At 56.0% G+C, this 13343-nt stretch overlaps 1 protein-coding gene across 4 annotated transcripts in view; it reads right to left on the reverse strand.

Moving 5' to 3' along the window:
• Positions 1 to 13343, reverse strand: part of PPP1R12B (protein phosphatase 1 regulatory subunit 12B) — a 173311-nt gene that overhangs the window by 127380 nt on the left and 32588 nt on the right. Inside the window, exon 1 of one of the 4 annotated variants that reach the window (XM_052653526.1) lies at positions 5464 to 5482. The exons of 2 other annotated variants lie outside the window; for them this stretch is intronic. Coding sequence is in view for 1 of the 2 variants with exons in the window: in XM_052653525.1 (XP_052509485.1) it covers positions 2788 to 2790 (3 nt within the window). In the remaining variant the exon portion in view is untranslated. Of the gene's footprint in view, positions 1 to 2787; positions 2875 to 5463; positions 5483 to 13343 lie in introns of those variants that run through there. One more of the 4 variants, XM_052653525.1, reaches the window with a different exon arrangement.

The following is a 13343-nucleotide window of genomic DNA, read 5'->3' on the forward strand; positions in this document are numbered from 1 at the left end:
GAGCCTGGCGGGCTGCAGTGCGCGTGGCCGCGGTGAGCTGACGCGACTGAGCGACTTTCCCTTTCACTAGGAGAATGAGCCTGACCAGACGCACAGTCCCTGGAGGCTTCCCAGCTGAACACAGACCACATTTAGACGCTGCCGTCCCTCCCTCTGCAGCTGTGCTGTGCCTCTGCCCGGCCTCAGCGAGGGGCGGGCAGGCGGCCGCCTTCGAAGCCACGGCCCCCACACAGGGCTGCACGCGCCTCCCCACGGACAGGTCTTCCCCTCGAACAGGCCAAGACACTAAACGGCTTTCTGATGTCACTTTCAACACAGAATATTACTAAAGTAACAACCTGTTCTAACTCCTTGAGAAAAGGAGATATCATTTAACTATTAGTCCAGAAAGCTACCAGAGAAATTGCAGGTAATCATTTAAAGCTCCCTAGAATCGGCACGTCATAGTTCCCTGGCAATGAGCATCTCTCCCCCAGGAAAAGGCTTGCTTTCACGGCCTGGGGAAAGCGGGGCGCCGTGCCCCGCTTCTGCGCCTTGCCCTGCCCGCTCTCCATCAGAGGCAGGAGCAGCTGACGGCGTTAATCTGGGAGTGCAAGGGAGGCCTCACAGAACAAAGCTGCCTCCATCCCCAAAATAGCCTGCAACTGTCACCACCAGCAAGTGCCACGGGCCCCAGAGCGACCTTGCTCCTGTGTCTCAGAACCTGCCCTGGCCCGGGAGAGCGTCTCCCCAGGCCCGTCCACTCGGGCGCAGGCAGCACACTGACGCCGGTCTCCGGGCAGCGGGATTCCCCAGCCTCGATCCCACAGATCAGGCTGGGGGATGATGCTGCTGGGAGGTGATGATGCCGGTCGGGGGGGAGGGTTGGTGACGTTGGGGGGATGGCGACCCTGGGGTGGGGGGCGACAGGGGGTTGGGGGGAGGACAGCATGGGGGGGATGATGCTGCTGGGGGGTGATGACGCCGGGGAGTGGTGATGCCAGGGGTAGGGGGGCGACCCTGGAGACGTGGCCCCTTCCACACCTTTCACTATCTTGTCCTTTATCCTCCAAACTTGTATAAAACAGTAACAATTATTTATACAGTTTACATAACTCAAAATTTATATAATTCCCCAAATTGCGTAATGTCTACCTTATCCTGAAAACCCTAAACGCTTGGAGGTAACAGCAAAGAGCCAAGTGTCTTTCACACACGCACTCATCACCAAACACCCTGACTCACCTACGTGCAAGCGTCAAGTCCACCAGCAAAGCCAGAACGCAAATTCCACAAGGGAGGGCTCTCTGGCTATTTGTCCACTGATAGATCCCAAATACCAGGACCGTACTTGGCACCCAGCAGGTCCCCAACAGATGTCTGTGGAAACGAACGAACACCCAAATGCATAGAAACTCCCATTTTCTACAGATTCAGGTGACTGCTGGTTACCTGGACTCTAAGACCTGTCCAGACTCATCCCACTGAGAGCAGACAGCACGTCCCAGGGTGGGCCAGCCCCACTGAGGGCGGCATGCTGACGCCGCACGGCTCATGCTGGGCACACATCTCCATCCACCGGGCAGCAGCTGAACAGTGGCCCAGCAGGGTGTGTCCACACCCTAACCCCGGAGCAGCAGGGGGACCCGACTCAGACACGGGGGCCCAGCAGGGTGCGTCCACGCCCTAACCCCAGAGCCTGAGAGGGACCCAACTCAGACACGGGGGCCCAGCAGGGTGCGTCCATGCCCTAACCCAGGAGCCGGAGGGGTACCCAACTCAGACACGGGGGCCCAGCGGGGTGCGTCCACGCCCTAACCCCGGAGCCTGAGGGGGACCCGACTCAGATACAGGGGCCCAGTGGGGTGCGTCCACGCCCTAACCCCAGAGCAGGAGGGGGACCTGACTCAGACACGGGGGCCCAGCGGGGTGCGTCCACGCCCTAACCCCGGAGCCGGAGGGGGACTCGACTCAGACACGGGGGCCCAGTGGGTGTAGGCGTGGTATGGTCTCCAGCTGCAGAGGCGTCCTGGATGACCTGAGGGGCCCCAAACCCAACCAGCATCCTGCTAAGAGGTAGACAAGCAGGCAGGGAGAGCTGGCGAAGGCAGGAGAGGGGTGGCAGAGTGCCCGGGGCAGAGCCTGGAGCGTGCCGGCCGTCACCAGGAGCCGGGAGGCTAGAGGAGAGCATCTCCCTGGAGCTCCAGGGCCAGGGCAGCCCCACCGCGCCCTGACTTCAGGCTTCAGCCTCCCGCCTCGAGAGCCGTGAGGGGACAGGCTCCTACTGTTTCCGCCACCAAGCTCGTGGAGGCCACAGGGCCCCAACACGCCTGGCACGGAGCAGGCGTCGGCCCCTCGAGGACCGGTGGCGTCCTCGCCCTTGGTGCCAACGGGGGCACCGCAGCCAGTCACCCCTTCTCTGCCGGATGAAAACGGTCAGGAAATCAACTACACCACTTCTTAAGGCACAGCTGCGTTTTACCAGAAGGTTTTAGAGTCAATTTTCAGCCCAAAGAGCAGATGCCCCGAAATGCCTGACCACGTGCTCACATGAGACGTGCCCGAGGACGGGGCCAAGGTGGGCGGGCACGGGGAGGCTGAGCCCACAGTGCCCTGGACGCGCCACCCGAGGACGGGGAGGCTGAGCCAGAGGCTGCGGGCCCGACACAGCCCAGCCCACAGTGCCCTGGCTCCAGCAGGGCAGCCTCAGGCACCACCAGAACGCCTTCAAGAGAAGCCAAGGCGGCCCGGGCCTCAGTGTGCTGATGAGCCCTGAGCAGATAAGCCCTCTGAAAAGGCTCTACCTACCATAGCTCAGACCACCTGAGCCACCTCGCAGTCAAGCGTCCACTGTGGCCACGAGGCTGTGTGCCCGTCGGGGAGGCGCGGACCATGATGGCAGGCTGTCCAACGCGACAGGCGAACCAGCACCGCCAGCCGGGCTCAGGGCTCAGGGCCGCGGGTGTGGGCGGCTTGGCCCCAGCGGCAAGAACTATATCTGAGGATGCGCTCAGCGCTCAGGCCAGCCTGGACACAGATCTGTGGCCTTTCAGGGGAGAGAGCCAACGGAGGCAGCACAAGCATTTTCCATGGAGCGCCACGTGACCGAGATTCTCGCTCTCAGTAAACTGGCATCCTGTCCCCAAGGCTGTGACCGGCTATTATCTGCGACCAGAGAAACCTTCTTTCAGTTAAGAGCAGGCACCTTCTTGTCTGAGGCTGCCACTGTTTGGATTTCAAACACATGTTCACTCGGGGTCTAACAGGACCGCCGAGAAGTGCCACCACCCTTACCCTTCAAATGAGGTCTCCCTCACCCATCCCTGTGCACTGAAATGAAGAAACACCCGCTGAGCTGTCGGACAGGCATCACCGCGGCAACTTCTGTACTACAAAGACTGTGCCCAGCGACCCTAACTTGTCATAGAGGCGGGTTTTCGAAAAGTGAAGGAGAAGATGAAGGGCCTGGAAGATGAAACAGCATCTTCTCAAAGCCCATGATTCGTCTCAGACAGAAGTTCCGTAGTCCAGTCTCGAAACCTCAACCCTGTCACGCGTGGAGAGTTCTAACAGCGAGGGACCGTGAGGGAGCCCGAATAAACGGCAAATCCCAGGCGTGTGCTTCTCTCAGACCCAGGGTGCGCGAGGCCGGATCGGGCTGAGCCTGACAGCAGGGAGAAGGCCCCCAGCGGGGTCGTCTGCCCACAGGTCGTGCACACTGGGCTGAGGCCCACCGAGTCGTGATACAACCCGCCTGAACTGACCTGGCGGAGCGGGGCTCCCGGGACAGGCCTGTGCCAGCCGGGGCAGTAAGCAGGGGGAGGAAGCCCATAGATGAAGGAACCAGCCCCGAAAAGGGACCCGAGCTGTTTCAGGTCACACGTTAGGTGAGGAACCACCTGCACTTTCTCCCCAGCAAGTTAAAGCTGCCCACAACAGCACTCACGGGCCAGGCTCAAGATACCAGTCAGCCCGCAGAGCATCTGTAACAGCTGACACTGTCTTCCTAAACAGAGGGCAAGCTGGCATCACCAGGGACACAGCCGACTGGCGATCCAAGCTACTCACGCCGCCCCAGACGAAATACAAAGCACAAAGACCCCGTGAAAGTGCTCGGGCGCCGTCTGCTCATCAGCAGAGTCGAAAGTAGAGACCCCCTCATGGCTCGGCTAACTGTCCTACCCTCAGCCCCCAGCCTGCCTGTGCCGGCTAGCACGCAGAGTACACGGCTGTCCTGCAAAAAGGGCAGACCGGTCTGTGCCCAGAAACAAGCGTTCCACAAGCTGCAGAGTGCGGTCTGAAAGCGAGGATGGCAGGCAATGCTCCACGGCTGCCAAGCGAGCCTCACAAAGAAAGCGGGCAGTTCTGGGACCTGAGCTGGGTGGAGAGAAGTTACAGGAAGATGAGGTTCTCAGAAAGTATCACATAAACCAGCACAGCACGTTTTACACCTGACTTACGAAAAGGAAGGGACTGTTATCCCAGCGTATCTTCGTGCAGGGCTCCGTGCTGGCAAAGCTCCGCGCGTCAGCCGGCATCACCTCCTGAAGGGCCACACACGGCAGGGCCACAGGGAGCACGACTCACAGCCCCGCCCGGCACAGCTCAGCCGCCAGGAGGGCGGCTGCGGGCTCAACCCCGGCGGCCAGCCAGGAGCCCGTGTCTGTGGATGAGAGGCCACCGCACGCTTCCATGCCCCACCTGCACAACGGCCACACCGACCGCGGAGCCCACGTCGGGGGTCACACGCCCGCCTCGGAGCCCGCGTCATGTGTCTCAAGCGAGCGAAGGCGCACAGGGCTCCGAGGGCCCAGCATGCGGTCAGGCGCTCTGTGAGCAGCAGCGGCCGCCATGACCGTATTCTGAACGCTGTCACCCTTGCTTAGTGCCTAGAAAAAGGCGAAAAGCATCCACTGCATTTTAAACAAACAGAAAAGTACGGCATAAACTCTGGGTGAGTTCAGACCGCAGCAGTCAGGCCCTACCGTTACCAAGAGAGGGAGGTCGGGGGACGGGGAGGTGCAGAGAGCAGCTCGCGGGGCTCCGGGCCGCGGACCGGGCTTCGCCAAGACAGGGTCGCCAGCTGTCAAAAGCCATCAGGTCCTGTGAGCATAGGAGGGAACGCTGGGCAGACAGACCCAGCACTGAGACACCACCAAAGGGCAGGGAAGACCCTTCCCAGTGCCGTGTCCAGGGTGCGAGGCGCCTGTCACCGACTCAGCCAGCACTTTCTGAGGCCAACATTATGCCAGACACCGCCCTGCGGAAGACAGGGAGGAATCAAAACTGAGTCAGACTTCGCCATTTAGTGGTGGAACGTCATTCACATACGCATGTCGCAGGAATGAGACTCTGAAATAACGTAAGAGGCATGCTCTGTGTCAGAGCACAGGCGTCACAAATTGGCGTCATGAACCCTGGGGCCACGGGAAGCACCTCCCAAATGGATGTCGTTCGCCCCTGTCATAAAGGACAAGGACTCACCAGATGAAACCGCAGGCACAAGGAGAATCAGGAGAAAGTGAGGCGAAAGTCACTCAGCTGTGTCCGACTCTTTGGGACCCAATGGACTATACAGTCCACGGCATTCTCCAGGCCAGAGGATTGGGGTGGACAGCCTTTCCCTTCGCCAGGGGATCTTCCCAACCCAGGGATCGAATCCAGGCCTCCTGCACTGCAGGCGATTCTTTACTGGCTGAGCCACCAGGGAAGGCCAATTAGAAGAACGGAAGCAGGACACACAGAGCTCTAGAGGAGAGAAGAGCTCGTTTTCTGAAACGGTGAGGAGTCTGGCCAGTCTGTGCTCCGTTGGGGGTGGGGCTCACACACACACGCGCAGAGGGCTTCACCTGCCGGGCAGGCGGGAGGAGAGGCGGGCAGCGTGGAGCGGAGCAGCGGAGGCCGCCCCAGACAGACCGACTCCACCCTGAGCAGCAGGGAGGGCCTGCGGCTTTGAAGACAGGAGTGAGGTCTTGGGGTCTGCGCCCATCAGTGAGAACAGACCCCTGACCTGCCAGCAGAAGAGCCTCGCCGGCTGCCCGAGGGAAACAGGCACAGCGAGGCCAGAGGGGGGGTCCTGAAGGGGCACTGGTGTGGGGGCGGGGGAGGACACGCCCGGCCGCCCAGCGGTCAGGACTCAGCGCTTCACTGCGGTGGCCCAGGTCCAGTTCCTGGTCCGGGAACTGAGGCTCCAAAGCCATGAGGCAGGGCCTGGACACGTACTTTCATGAACAGATCCGCTGAAGGACAGCTGATACACAACGCTGGGTCTCTGGCACATGGTGCAGTGAATCGGGTATATACTTCACGTTGTTTCCATCATTACGGGGTACTGCATAGCGCCCTCTGGGCTAGGATGCTGCATGTCACCCTCCGGGCCGGACGCCGCCTAGCGCCCTCCGGGCTGTGCAGCAGGGCGTTCGGCATGTCTTCTGCTGATGACGCTCAGGGTGTTTCCATGTCTCGGCTGCTGCAAACAGGGCTGCGGTGAACACGGGGACACACGTAATTCCTTGACTTACAGTTCTGTCTGGATATATGCCCAGGAGAGGAGGACTGCTGGGTCATATGGTAACTCTGTTTTTTAGTTTTCTAAGGATAATCAATTTTGCTAATAATATAAATTCGCTACTGGGGATAAAAGAGAAAGTACTAAAAAATTTTAGAAATGTAGTTTTTTTCCTGAAACCATCCACCACAGTAATTCAGGAAATATGGCGCTAGTCCAGCTCTCAGATTACTTTTGAACTAACGGAGCTGGAAAAGACTCAAGAGTCCCTTGGCCTGCAAGGAGATCAAACCAGTCCATCCTAAAGGAAATCAACCCTGAATTTTCACTGGAAGGACTGAAGCTGACGCTCTAATACTTAGACCACCTGATGCGAAGGATTGACTCACTTGAAAAGACCCTGATGCTGGGAAAGACTGAGGGCAGGAGGAGGAGAGCGCGGCAGAGGATGATGGCGGGACGGCATCACGGACGTGGTGGACATGAGTTTGAGCAAGCTCCCGGAGATGGTGAAGGACAGTGAGGCCTGGCGCACTGCCATCCACAGGGCTGCAAGGAGCTGGCCGTGACACTTGGAGTGTGTCTCCAAGGCCCACCCAAAGCTACAGCGGCATCAGTACTTCTCTCCCTTACTTTCTTATTTTGGCTGCACTCGAGCCAACATCCATCTGCTGTGGCTCTCGGGGTCTGGAGTGCGTGGACTCAGCGGCCTCGGAGCCCATGCCTTCTCTAGCTGTGGCATGTGGGATCTTGGCTCCTCGGTCAGGGATCAAACCCAAGTTCCCTGCTTTGGAAGGTGGATTCCTAACCACTGGACCTCCAGGTAAGCCCCAGGACATCATGGCACCCCACTCCAGTACTCCTGCCTGGAAACTCACATGGGCAAAGGAGCCTGGTGGGCTGCAGTCCATGGGGTCGTGAAGAGTCGGACACGACTGAGCGACTTCACTTTCCCTTTTCACTTTCATGCATTGGAGAGGAAATGGCAACCCACTCCAGTGTTCTTGCCTGGAGAATCCCAGGGACAGGGGAGCCTGGTGGGCTGCCGTCTATGGGGTCGCACAGCGTCGGACACGACTGAAGCGACTTAGCAGCATCTGGACACACCACATTCTGGTCAACCAGTTGTAAGCTGATGGCCATCTGGGTTGTCTCCAACCTTCTGGCTATCATGAACAATGCTGCTGTAAACATCTGTGTTCAAGTTTTTATGTCAACACCTTTTCATCTGCTTTGAGTGTTGTGTTGCCTAGGGGTGGAATTGCTGGGTCATAGGGTAACCCTACACCTAGCTGTGTGAGGGACCGCCAGACTGTTTCCCAAAGCTGCTTTACCATCTTACATTCCCTCCAGCAGGGTATGACATTCTAATTTCAATGAGAAATTAGAATGTCATACCTTGAAGATTAGAAACTTTCAATTCTCTACATTCTAATTTCAATGAGTTCAAACTATCTTTTCTTCCCCCTACCCCCTCACGCTTGTGGTGTCATATCTAAGAATCCTTTACCAAGTCCAGGGTCATGGAAAATATCACTGCTATGTTTTCTTTTAAAAGTCTCAGCTGTTACACTCAGGTGTTTGATCTGCTTTGAGCTGAGTTCTGTATATAGTATGAGGTAAAGGCCCGACCTCCTTCTTTCATTGTTGGAGCCCCATTTGCTGAAAAAGAATCGTTTCCTCACGGAGCGGTGGCCTTGGAACCTCTGTAGAAAGCTCAGTCGGTGAATTTCTTTCTGAACCCTCAGTTCTGTCTCGCTGGCCAGTAGGTCCACCTCTGTGCTGGACCCGCGCCGTCCTGGTCGCCACGGCTGTGAGGCCAGTTCTGAGCAGGCAGCGAGTGCTGCTACCTCCCTCCTTCCCACAAGTGGGCAGCAATTCCAGGTCCCTGGCAACTCCGGGTCGGCATCACGCCATGTAGTTTTCACCCAAAGGAGCAGATGCCCTTCACAGCCCTTCTCCATCTTTCTTTCGGACGCTGTCTGCACGGCGCTCACTCCGGCAGCACACACACCGAGACTGCGACGGCACAGAGGCCAGTGTGGCCCCTGCGCAAGGAGGACACGAAGGGTCAGGAGCTGCTCCACATGCCAAAGAAAAGGTCTGCACGAACTCGGATCCAGAAAGACACACGCAGCCCCACAGCAGCGCCGCTCAGAGCAGCCAGGGCATGAGGACAGCCCCAGTGTCCGTCGGCAGATGAGAGGGCAGAGACGCAGCACATGCGTCAACGCAGGACCATTCAGCCGTGAAGAATGGAACAGTGCTATCCGGGGCAGCACGGACGGGCCAGGGCATCATGCAGCGCGCGTCAGAGACAGGAGGACGGCACCGCATCACTAACACCCGGGACCCAAAAGGCGACAAACACAAGCACGTCTACAAAACAGAGACAGACTCGCAGACAGAGAGCAGACGAGCCAAGCGGGAGCGGCTGAGCTCCCGTGTGACCGCACAGCGGAGGAAACGATGGACTCGCGGGGCCAGCTGGCCAACAGTGCGCCTGAAGCACTACGGACAGAGGTCCGCAGCACCCGCGGCGGTGAGCAAAACCACCCGAAGAGAAGGGACACGAGAGGCAAGGCGGTCATCCGAGGAGGCTTCACGAACAGTGGAGGACGTAGGGCAGCAAGGGAGAGAGGGGACGGCACGTCCAATTAAACCCAGAGCTTCAAAGCTACAAGAGACAACGAACCGCGTTTAATGATAGAAGAAAACAGCAAAAGCGGAAAGACTAGCGATCTCCTCAGGAAACTCGGAAACATCAAGGGAGCATCTCGCCCAAACACGGGCACAATAAAGGATAAAATGGCACAGGCCTGGCAGATGCTGAGAAGACCAGGAAGAGCTGGAAAGAACACAGAGAGGAACTGCACTCAAAACGACTTTAACGCACCTGATCACTGCAGCGGTGTGGTTAGCCACCCCAGCCAGATATTCTGGAGTGCGAAGTCAGGTGGGCCTTAGGAAGCACTGCTGCTAACAAGGCTTCTGGGTGCAACAAAATTCCCACAGCACTATTCAGACCCTGAAGGAGCACGCCCCCAAGGTAGAACTATTCAGACCCTGAAGGAGCGCGCCACCAAGGTCCTGCGTTCAGCATGTCAGCAAATCTGCAAGACCCAGCTGTGGCCACAGGACTGGAAAAGGTCAGTCCTCACCCCAGTTCCCAAGAAGGGCAGTGCCAAAGACTGTGCTGACCACGGGATAACTGCGATCATCTCCCAGGCTAGTGTGATAACGCTTAGAATCTCGCATGCTAGTGTGATAACGCTTAGAATCTGGCATGCTAGCGTGATAATGCTTAAAATCTTGCAGGCTAGTGTGATAACGCTTAAAGTCTCGCAGGCTAGTGTGATAACGCTTAGAATCTCGCATGCTAGTGTGATAACACTTAGAATCTCCCAGGCTAGCGTGATAACGCTTAGAATCTCCCAGGCTAGCGTGATAACGCTTAAAATCTCGCGTGCGAGTGTGATAACGCTTAGAATCTCCCAGGCTAGCGTGGTAACGCTTGGAATCTCCCAGGCTAGCGTGATAACGCTTAGAATCTCCCAGGCTAGCGTGATAACGCTTACAGTCTCGCAGGCTAGTGTGATAACGCTTAGAATCTCGCGTGCGAGTGTGATAACGCTTAGAGTCTGGCATGCTAGGCTTTAGCATTATGGGAACCAAGAACGTGTAGATGTCCAAGCTGGGCTTAGAAAAGGAAGAGGAACTAGAGATCACATTGCCAGCATTCGCTGGATTATAGAGAAAGCAAGGGAATTTCAAAAAAACATCCGTCTGTCTCTGTTTCATCGCATATACAAGCTCATCGGACACAACTGAGTGACTGAACTCAACTGATGGAACAACTGACTGGTTCAAGACCAAGAAAGGAGTCTGACAGCGCTGTCTGCTGTCAGCCTGTTTGTTTAACCACATCATGGGAAATGCCGGGCTGGATGAGTCACAGGCTGGAATTAAGACAGGCGGGAGAAACCTCAACAACCTGAGATATTCGGGCGATACCACTCCAACGGCAGAAAGTGAAGAGGAACTAAAGAGCCTCCTGATGAGGGTGAAGGAGGAGAGAGAAAGAGCCGGCTTAAGACTAAAATATCAAAAAAAAACCTAAGATCATGGCATCGGCCCCATCACTGCATGGCAAACAGAAGGGAAAAGGTGGAAGCAGCGACAGATTTCCTCTTCTTGGGCTTCAAAATCACCGTGGACGGTGACTGCAGCCAGGAAATCAGAAGACGGCTGTTTCTTGGTAGGAAAGCGATAACAGACCTAGACACTGTTTTGGAAACCAGAGACACGACTCTGCCGACAAAGGTCCGTACAGTCAGGCTGCGGACTTCCCGGTGGTCACATGTGGTTCTGAGAGCTGGACTGTAAGGAGGGCAGAAGGCAAAGAATCGATGCCTCCGAACTGTGGTGCTGGAGAAGACTCCCAAGAGTCCCTCGGACAGCAAGGGGATCCAACCAGTCACTCTTAAGGGAGATCAACTGCGAATATTCACTGGAAGGACTGATGCTGAAGCTCCAGTATTTTCGTCATCTGATGCCAACAGCCAACTCATCGGGAAAGACCCTGATGCTGGGAAAGATCAAGGGCAGAAGAAGAAGAAGGTGTCAGAGGATGAGATGGTGGGACGGCATCACCGATGCAATGGACACGAACTTGGGCTAACTCTGCGAGACGTGAGGGGCAGGGAGGCCTGGCGTGCTGCCGCCCACTGGACCGCAGAGCTGGGCACGACCGGGTACAGCCACGGCGGTACTGCGCTTCGGCGTCTGGCAGGGCAAGACCGGCCTCAGTGGGCTTTGCGGGTTTCCTTGGCTCTTTGTGCCACACACTGAGCTTGTGGGATCTTAGTTCCCCAACCAGGGATTGAACCCATACCCCCTTGCAGTGGGAGCCTGGAATCGTAACCACTGGACTGGCCAGGAAGTCCCTTGGCTACTTCTGAACACATTCTGATTGATTCTTTCAGATAAACCTCAGAATGATCTTGCCAGATTTTCACAGAATTTTTGATTAGGGCATTTTAGAGTATCAAAGTCTTTATGTAACTGAGAATAAGCAGAAAGAAACCCTTCATCTTTCTGAAACCAAGTTTCACCTTTCTTGCTCTGAACATCTTTTTTTTAAAACACTCAGTGAGACAGCCTGTGTAGACAGTATGGCCCCCCCTACTTCCCAGAGTACCAGCTAACTTACTTGTCAATATGCCACAGTGACATGGAGGACAGTTCTTTAACTCAAGACCTTACGGTAATTTAAAGTATCTATTTCCAAGGGCTGTGATAAAGGCCAAGAGTAAAGAGATTTTTCCAGGCCAGCTCAGAGGGCAGTGGAAAGATCAGAGCGAGCACCAAGAAGTCTGACAGAAGGCCAACAGCTGCATGCAGACACCAGCACCACCAGCTCCGCGTTCTCAGTCAGCAGACTCTGCGCACCGGCCTTGAATGTCTCCTGAAGCATTCTTCTCCCTGGACTCAATTTCAATTCTTCATGCCTTTTATTTAAAAAAAAAAAAAAAAAAAAAGAGGCCTTAGGCAAAGATGTATCTCAGAAAGTTCTCATGAAAACGGCCCTCTTGAAGACCAGTGCATTATAAAAAGCAAATGGTAGTACGTTGTCTCTCAGTTGCCAACTCCGTGACCCCATGGACCGTGGCTCGCCAGGCTCCTTGACCCATGGAACTCCCCAGGGAAGAGTCCTGAAGTGGGCTGCCACCTCCTCCTCCAGGGGATCTTCCCAACCCAGGATGGAACCCAAGCCTCCTGCCGTGTCTCCGCATTGGCAGGCGGGTTCTTTGCCACTGAGCCACCTGGGAAACCTCAAGACAAATATGCTACCCTTGAAAAACAAAAGCACTTTGTCAAGGTGTTTGATAAAATAGCACTTAAGCCAATTATTAATTATTCAGTGCCTTGATTTTGCCAACAAAGAGGGTCAATGGTACACACTAAACACAGAGGAACTCATTAAAGTGTCCAGGTTTATAGGCACATTTCTAAAGTCAGCCATGAATAATACCTGTGAATACTAGGCCTTGGGCCACTCCTGGATCGCAGAGCCAGAGTTCTCCCTACTGCAAAGCCCCCCTCCCCCTATTTGCAGAGTCCCTTCCTCCCCTGCAATAATCCTTCTGAATAAAGTCTCTCTGTACTTAAAAAAAAAAAAAAGGCTCTTGGAATAATCATTTAAACTATCATAACACTAACCTGAGGGAAAGGTGGCAATTATTATGATTGAAACAGAAAATACACTTGAAAGGATCCAAGGTTTCTCTTCTCCCACAAATAAGCCACCACAGGGAAGGAGTACAGGGCCCAGAAGAGACACAAACTGCTGAGACCCACTGTCCAGTGTAACGGAGGAAAGAAGTCAAGCACACGCAAACCCCAGATGCCAGGCAGTGTGCTGCCTGGTCCTGAGGTCTGACCGTCATCACGAGGAGACTACGGAGCAGCGCTCCGCACTGCCGGCACCGGCTGAGCGCCAGCGACTGGCTCGGGAACCTTCTCGGCTGTGGTCCCAGGAGTCAGTGCTCCAAAAAACCCGCCGGCAGCCGGCACCCGGGAGCATGCGGAGCGACAGCAACCGCCGGAGGGGACTGGGGCAACGCGGGCTGGCGCAGCCAGGTGCCTGACAGCGCTGCCCACAAGCGCACGAACGTGACCCCCACACAAACGCCAGGAAACCCGGACACATCTGCACGTGGAACCAGGCACAAGGGCCGCAGAGGGCCGCTTTCCGGCGTGTTCTTACACCGTCTTCATTGAGATACACAATTCACTGACTGCAAGCTCACCTCTCTAAAGCGTGCAGCTCGGTGTTTTCAGTAGACTAACAGAG

This window comes from Budorcas taxicolor, chromosome 16, assembly GCF_023091745.1.
Source record: "Budorcas taxicolor isolate Tak-1 chromosome 16, Takin1.1, whole genome shotgun sequence".
Lineage (NCBI taxonomy): Eukaryota > Metazoa > Chordata > Mammalia > Artiodactyla > Bovidae > Budorcas > Budorcas taxicolor.